Genomic DNA, 8,721 nt, shown 5'->3' on the forward strand with positions numbered 1-8,721 from the left:
ACAAATCCAAGTTTTCATTTAAAAATGACTCCTAAGGAAGATATTATCTTCTTCCTGCCTCTGCTCTTGAAGATAAAAAGGTGCATAAAACAAAGTCTCTGTCCTTAAAAAAAAAACGCTCACAGTAGGAGGAAGGAGACAGCACATGAGATGTTCCTAAGGCAATATTATTTAGAAGCCTTTTCCCATATAAGCATATTCAAAAATGGCACTGGATTTAGAATAGTTTTTATAGCTATTGCCAAAACACAAGACTGATACCAGTAAACCATTAGAATAAATTTCCATAACAAGAGAAATAATGACCCCAGATCATCTTTCCAGGGACTGAGCCAAGTCCATTCCCCACAGAGATGGCATATGTTAAGGGCTGGAATCCCTTTCGGCTTTGAAAACTAACCTTGGCTGTCATGGGTATCATTATTCACTCTCCCATTTCGGCATCAGTGTGTCTTCTCTTTGCCAAACATTCCCATCACTCCTTCCTGTGCCAGGTTAGACACAGAGCTGGTGGTTCTATTGCCCTGTACGAAACTGAAGCTGCTTCAAATGGAAAAAATGTGCCCATGTAAGAATCTGGAATATACTACAGAAAGACTCATCAAATTTAAAAGTATGCCATCTTGAACCTCAACGGAAAAAAAATTAAAAGTTGAAAAGTGGCAAATGGTGGTTTTCCTGAATGTTTTTCTCATCCTAATGCAAAAGAAAGGTCCTCTCCCTTCATCCAGAAAAAAATCTCCAGGGACACCTGGGTGGCTCAGTTGGTTAAGCAGCTGCCTTTGGCTCAGGTCATGATCCCAGGGTCCTGGGATAGAGCCTAGAGTCAGACTCCCTGCTGGGCAGGGTGCCTGCTTCTCCCTCCCACTCTGCCTGCCTCTCTGCCTACCTGTGCTATCTCTCCATCAAATAAACAAATAAAATCTGAAAGAAAGAGAAAGAAAGAAAAGGAAGAAATTTCCTACAGATCCTATTTAAAAATGGAATAATCTAAAGGATGCTTCCAAAGGTAAATTCAACACAATTCAGTATGGAAAGAATAGAGCATACAGTAGGCAATGCTAAATAAACTAATAAAAAAATGTAATAATATGCTATCTAACAGAATGTGAAGGTCCTTCTTACATAGCTCCTTGTTCTCCAGGAACCGAATGTGTGCTACTCCTTCCTGAAAAACAGAGTTCTAATTTCAGTTCTTATTCATCACCTGGTAGTTGTGTCCCGGTGGGCAGATGACAGATGGATGATCACTTGTCCACTTTAATCTGCTGAGTTTTTCAGATAAGGCTTTTATAATTAAGATCAGTTACTAGTACTGGGTGCCTAGGTGGCTCAGTGGGTTAAGCTGCTGCCTTTGGCTCAGGTCATGATCTCAGGGTCCTGGGATCGAGTCCCACATCGGGCTCTCTGCTCAGCAGGGAGCCTGCTTCCTCATCTCTCTCTCTACCTGCCTCTCTGCCCACTTGTGATCTCTCTCTGTCAAATAAATAAATAAAATCTTTAAAAAAAAAAATCAGTTACTAGTAATAAATTCCCAAGTCATTACAAATCACCACCCTTGGCTATACCATTACTCTGGCATTGAAAATAACATCTGGGGCGCCTGGGTGGCTCAGCTGGTTAAGCAACTGCCTACAGCTCAGATCATGATCCTGGAGTCCCGCATTGGGCTCCCTGCTCATGCTCTTCTCTCTCTCTCTCAAATAAATAAATAAAATCTTTAATAAAAAATGTAGTTACTAAAAAAAAATTTCTTAGAGGAAAATAACAATCAGAAGGCAGAAAAAGGGAGCAACTTCCCAAGATGTGATTTAAGAACAATACAAGACATACATTTTATTCAATGAAACCATATTATAGTGTCCCATTCATTCTGCTAATGCACTTCTATCTCTTCTATGCTATTTTTAAGTATTTCCAAAAAAAATACTCATTGATTGGCTATCATGGATTTAGTACTATGTTAAATAATACAGAAAATACCTATTTTTTAAAAAAGAACTTTCCGTCATATTCACTAACCTTATGGTCTCATTGACAAGATTATTCCTTTGTTCACTCAACACTTGTCTTAGTACTCACTATGTGCCAGGAACAGTGGTACTTACTAAAAAGACTAAAAAGATTTGCTAGCAGCAAATCATAATCACAATGACAGACCCTAAAACACAGGATTAATAAGAAAACAAAGTAATGGTCTGAGACATGGACAAAGTGCTGTGGGGACCAGAACCCAGGAGACAACGGGGCTAAATTCTGTGGGACAGATAAGTCCTTGAAGATTTTCACACCCCCACCAGTGTAACCAGTTCCCACAGAGAGAGCTGCATTTCCCTTCCACACAGGGATTGAGGCCATGGCTAAAGGGCCATCTGTCAGAGAGGCCGTAGATGGGGATTCCCCCCAAGTGAGAGGCTGGATTAAGTGTCCTTTAAAGTCGCTTCCAACTCTAAAATTGTATAATTCCATGAGATCAGCAAAGGCTAAAACAGTAATAGGAAGCTTCAGAGGGGAAAGGAAACTTGAACCAAGCCCAAAATGATAGGTAGGGTCCAAAGAGAAGACAGAGCATAAGGAATGCTGTTATTCCTTTTCACAAAATGTATGCCAGGTCAGTCAGCAGAATAGCTTAGTGGGGTTACTGGAACATACAGCAAGATTTCTCTCTCTACTAGAATACTGGGAAACACAGGCAGAACTCCACATTTTACTAAAAAATAATAGGCAGCAGGCTGTCCTGAGTCATATAATTGAGAAAGTCATTTTCATAAAACATTAACAATACTATTTAAGGTACTGACAGCCCCAATGCATTATACTCTCAATTACACAAATACACTTAATGAAACATAGAGCATGCCAAAAGGTCTGGCATGAGTTTACATTGTTATATGATAAGGAACTTAAACAGCCCCTGAAACTTATATATAACTTGGCTGTTTCTCATCACCTTTAGATAAACCGAACACTGTGCTTTTCCACCTAAAACAATGACCTTCCCTTTTCCACCCCAGGCCCCAGCTGTCCCATCACCTGTGCTCACACTTGTTACCCAAGGCACCTTCACTTTACAACCCCGAGGAGTCCCCAGCAGGCTCAAACAGGTAGCCAAGAGCTCTAAGGTCTTTTAAAGGTTATCGAATACTCACAGGAGCACACAGTCTTCAGAAAATGTGTCATGTCCAGCGAGTCCTTAAATTCATCAGAAAGCTAACTCAATGTTGCTTTCCCAGTACCCTCAGTATATTATCCAGTTTTCCCAGCACACCAAAATTGTGCTAGTTAAGCTCAGAAAAAAAACAAAAACAAAAAAACCCGCTGATCTTTGTTGTTCATTCCCAGGTGACAAAGATTTGGCAAAACATACAAAAGAGAGTGTATGCTTGGGAAGAACTGGAGCAAAGTGCTAGCAAAGGCTGACAGTGGTGGAGCCAAGTTGGCAACAGAAGGCCACGCCAATGGCTATACACTTGGAAATAACTGGCAACCCACTGATCTGTTCAATAGCAAGGCTATTTTTTAGTTCTATTATCAGAATCAGTTATTCAGAAACTATTCGCTCAATTCCTAACTTACCCCTTTTTCTGAGAGGTTCAGTGTAAGCAAATGCAGGGTCCTGGTATGGGAGGACTTCCAGTCTACCGGCATTACATTTCCGTAATTATCTGTCAGGGCATTCCAAATCCTTAAAAAGAAGAAAACTACAATCAATGGAAGTTAACACCCTCCACATGTCTTTTGTTAAACAAATACCAAACCCATAGTGATAGAAAGAACAAAAAAATGTCAAAGCAAAACAATGCAAGGCCTCCAGTTTTCCAGAAAAACCCCAACAAAGAGCCCCCTAAAGGATCCCTGGGCTGACAAGAAGTGCTAAGGAAGATTCAGTGGTGTGAAAACTCTCTCAAAGTTAACAGGTCACGTTTCCACAATACTAGCTGCCAGGTATCCTCCTAAACAATTTACACAGATTACTCATTTAATCCTCAAAAACAATACTATGAAGAACCATTATTATCCCCATTTCACAGAGGAGGAGACTGACATACAGGGAGCTTCTGTAATGTGTCCTGAGCCACGCGGGTAGTACAGACACAGGGTTTCACACTTGCTTATTGATCGTTTCATATGGTGAATAATCTTCTCTAACCAAAAATGTGTTATTCTTCCTGGAGAAAGGATTCAGTCTCAATGTGAAACTGGGGTTTAACATCTATTTTGTAAAATAATAGGCTAAGGACTATGACAGATAAAATGAAGGATGAGAGAAAAGGGAGTTCACAGTAAAATGCACAAAGGTTATAGCCAATGCAATCACCCTTCCTTATTGCCAAACAGCATTTTGGGGGAGCAAAAGAGTAAACTGAAAGGGTGCTTGACTAAAATTCAGGAAACACGGACTCTATTTCCTTTCTTCTTCAAATAGTGAAGTCTTTGGTCATGTTCCTTAACCTCTCTGAGTAAGAGCCACCCTTCTCTAAAATGAGAGGCCTGAGTAACAGAGATCCCTTCCAGCTCTATTACTCTTAAGCATTATTTCAAATGAGTTGTTTTGAGGGACATCCTAAGTCACACTGGATAAGGACAGCAAATTCCAACTTCATGACCAAAATTCAGATTTAGTACCAAAGTAATAACAGCATAATAAAACATGACTTCAGAGATATAAATGAGATGAAATTAAATTGGGGTACGTTAAAGACTACATATAATCTATTTAATGGGCAGAGATACACAGATGTCGTAAGAAAAAATACCTAAAGTATATGGCAGATATCTAATCATGAATATGCCATTAAATAACTGAGTGGGTTTGTCTTTTTTTCCAAACATGCAAGCCACTGAGAGACGAAAACAAGACCACTGGAGGCATAAAAATAAGAATGCAAGCTTAAAAATAAAGAAGCAATATACTTGATTTAATGAATTTGGGATTTGGTGCTAAAGGGAAGAAGCAATGGGACCATAACTGCCAAAAACATAAAATCCCGAAATGATGCTTGGCTTTGGAATGCACATTAGCCTCAATGAAACTGTGAACCCAAAAAGCTCTAGGAAACTGGCTCATTTACCCAGCACATCTCCCATATGCATAGTTCATTCCCATTCTCCTCTCTGTTAGAAACACAACCTTCTCCAATGCCAAAATACTCCAACTGGAGGCAACAACTCCAGATTGTTTAAAATCAGCTACACTTGCTACATTTCTGACCCACACCTTCCTGAGTAAAAGACTTTCAGATACCGGATAACTGACTATATACCTAACCTTAGTTAGGAACTCGAGTAGGATATTCTAGTAGGTGAACACAGTCCATGGTTTGGGGGACTGCTTGTTAGTTTCTTCTTGAATGAGGCTGGAAGAAGAAGACAAGTGGAGCAGAATACTTCACCCAGTAGGAGAGACTGTGGGTACATTTGATCTCCCAAGAAAGTGAAGGACAATTAACAGTCCTCCATCTCCACCAAGGTTAGAACAATTGTAGTTGGAAGGACACAGGGCTGACCTAAGAGAAAGATTTCTAGAATTCTCCCGTCAAGACATGAATTGCCTTTATCTTTATCATAAAATATTACAAGCAGTCATAAACAACCAGCAAGAAAGCTCTTTTCCAAGGAGGTCAAAGTCCTGTGACATTGAATTCTATGGGATACCCTGAGGTAAAACCATAGCAGATAAGTGCAATCCATATTTAACCAAAACTAAAGATATGGCTTAGAGAAGTAATATAAAGTGTCCTAAGCCAATGCAAATCTGAGTGAAAGAATTCTCAACTCTCTCTGAGAGGGGCAGGGATAGACTCTATCAAGCCACGGAGAGATGTATGCAACAGAAAAGGGACAGTGAGCGGTGACCAGACCCAGCCTCTGAAAAGAGAGAAAGAAATGTGTTATGCATTCCCAAATTAAGAATCGGGCATTACTACCAACATATCATCTACTAAAAACCATTATCAAGAGTAACAAAATATTTTGTTTAAGTTTTACATCAACCTAGGATTTAAGCAAAGACTAACATAAACTACTTTCTAGACAGTACAGGTGAAGAAAAATAGGGAACCTTAACATTTATGTACAAACCACTAATCTGTTCTGAGAAGTTACTCTTGCCAAAGCTAAACGCATCAGAACTATCATTTTTTAATCCAGAGTATGTCCTGAGTCCCAATGATTCAGAGTATATAAATCTACATATGTATATATAAAACTATCTTCTCTAGGAATAGACTTTCAAAAAGGTCATCTTTTGCTATTGGCTGCATACATCCATATACAAAATCCAATCATAAGCTCCTCCCTCCACACTGGGCAGAACACTGCAGACAGGTGCCAAAAAGACGACATGGTCCCCAACACAGCTGAGTGCCAACCACTGCTAAGCCATGTTTACAGGCCCTCACTCCAGAATTCCTCTGGTCAAGCTTCCTACCTTATACACAGACGAAAGGAGGCCATCAGGCTGAAAGCCCCTTTCTATGCCTGTGGATCCCTCTCTATCTCTCAAGAATCTTCCCTAACCTCTAATCTCTGAATTCCTTAGGGGCTCTAAAAACCCATCCCCCACCCATGTCCACAGTGTTCATTCCACTCCTAGCTCCCTCGCCTCCTCTTCTGGGTTTCCCCAGAGACCCATACCACATACTCAGCATCCTCACTCTCACCATTCCTTTTACTATCTTTTGGGGGTGACACTGAGGTACAGAATTAGAACCCTTATTTAGCCAAACTGTAACTGGGGTTCCAGATAGCCAAATGAAGTACACCTCCCCCCCCCCCCAAGGAACTCTGCCTCTCCCTTACCCAGTTGGTGCATTTCCTTAAGAATGTCCTAACACTGCACTTAGATAATTCTGTACTAATTACCTGTTCTTGCACGTGTTGTCCCACCAGATTAGGAGATCCGTGCTATTAATAACTACAGCCTTTTTCTTTCTTTCTTTCTTTTTATTATTGGTTTTTTTTTGTTTTTTTTTTTTTTTTTGCCTCTGTCGGGATTTGCACTCCACCTGGGCTCTCCGATAGAGCCAATAAACTCCTGTGGCATAAATACTGCTTCAGCGTTGGTACCTTTGCACGTGCTATATCGCGAGGTGCAAACCTAGACTTTTCTTCATCTGCCAGGCAAACTCCCACTCTTCCATCAGGATCCAGTTTGCACATTTCTTTCCCTGTGAAGCCTTTCCTGGCTCTCCCACACACACCCCTTTTATATCCTATATTTCGCATAAGTCCAGGAGAGCATTTGTCACACCCATACATACTGTTTACAAATCCAGCCCCCCAACCTAAGTGGTGCCTTACGTGGGAGGGGTATGTTCAGCCACCTTGGTATTCCCAGCGCGAAGCAGCCTCTGGCGCTCAGCGCTTAAATAAACGCTAGCTGAATGAATGAGCGGCTACACATGTGCCCGAGGAGGTGCAATTTCTAACTACCTGCTCGGTGGAAGGAGGTTCCCCTCTGAACCCAACCTGGGTCGGTTTCTAGGGAGCAGGAGGAGCGCAGCGGCAGAGGGTAAGGGAGCGGAGAGGGCTGGGGAGCAGGGGATTTAAATTGCAGAGCGCCGGAAGGCCGAACCCCCCCGCCCCCCAGCCCCAGGGAGCGCGGCGGGGGAGCAGAGGGGGCGGGGACTCGCGAGGCGGAAGGAGGGCGCGGGGAGGAGCCTGTGGCCGGAGTCCCCCCGAGGCTGCAGACTTAGGGCCAGAGGACAGGACGAGGGCAGCGCGAGGGGCAGGGGAGGCTCCCGCCCGCTCCCGGCCGGGCCCGCACTCACTCGTCCCCCTGCAGGAGGCTGCACTCGGTGATGGGCCGCACGGCCGCCCTCGGGGGCTCGGCGCCCGGACCCGAGGGGCGGAAACACAGACTCAGCTTCTCCTCCAAGCTGCAGGCCAGCGCCGGGAAGCCGTCGCCTCCCCCGCCCGGCCCTGCGCCGGCCTCGGGGCTCGCGTTACAGTTCTCCTGGTCCTGGAGGCTCCGGGCCGGTTCCTGGAACTCATAGAAATCCTGCCAGTCCCCGTCCGCCGCCATCGCCGCCCGGCGCAGTGGCGCGCCCCGCCCCGCCCTGCCAGGGCCCCGCCCCGCAGGCCCCACAGGCCCCGCCCCGCCGCGGGCTTCGCCTAGCCTCGGGCCCCGCCTCCTCTGTCCGTCTACCACGTGGATCTGTCCGGACCGCCCTGCCTGCGGGTCTTCCCTTTTCCGGAGTTTTCTTCCCCCAGGTGACTGCGATCTCAGTAGAACGAAAGAAAAACTTTAATTACCTTGAGTCACTTCCTATAGTCTCTGTCACTCAGGAATGGCTTCCCTTCGTGGGAAACTGGCCTAAATGTGACTTAAATATAAGGGTTTCTTTAAACTTGCAACCTAGTGTCAGATTATGGCCCTGGGAGAAACGGACTCCTTTTGTAAATTTCCAACCAGAAGAGCAAGCAGAGCCACCTGGAAATGCTGAAGTCCTACCGAAATTCATTCCACAAATATTTTATATCTAAAACATGCAAAGCACTTTCTAGACCCTGGGGAACATACAAAGATGAGTGATTATGTAAATTAATACTTGCAAAACACTTGGTACAGTGTTGGGGAAGGTAACAGAAAAGGTGTAACTGCCAGTTGACCCGTGAGCTGGACCAGGCACTGGAAATCTCCCCTCCACCTCCCCTCTCCTTGGAATGGGGGTTCCACTTGCCTTTCCTGCTCCCAGACGCTGCTCCAAGGAAGTAGCC

The 8,721-nt window shown here is 43.9% G+C and overlaps 1 protein-coding gene across 5 annotated transcripts in view; it reads right to left on the reverse strand.

Moving 5' to 3' along the window:
* The window catches only part of FEZ2 (fasciculation and elongation protein zeta 2), a 42,628-nt gene extending 34,554 nt beyond the window's left edge, over window positions 1-8,074 (reverse strand). For all 5 annotated transcript variants that reach the window (XR_009357393.1, XR_009357394.1, XM_059188644.1 and 2 more), the window contains exons 1-2: window positions 7,773-8,074; window positions 3,577-3,685 (exon numbers count right to left, since the gene is read on the reverse strand). Coding sequence is in view for 3 of the 5 variants with exons in the window: in XM_059188644.1 (XP_059044627.1) it covers window positions 3,577-3,685; window positions 7,773-8,026 (363 nt within the window). In the remaining 2 variants the exon portion in view is untranslated. The remainder of the gene's footprint in view (window positions 1-3,576; window positions 3,686-7,772) is intronic.
* Window positions 8,075-8,721: the final 647 nt, after the last annotated feature.

Source organism: Mustela lutreola, chromosome 9 (assembly GCF_030435805.1).
Source record: "Mustela lutreola isolate mMusLut2 chromosome 9, mMusLut2.pri, whole genome shotgun sequence".
Lineage (NCBI taxonomy): Eukaryota > Metazoa > Chordata > Mammalia > Carnivora > Mustelidae > Mustela > Mustela lutreola.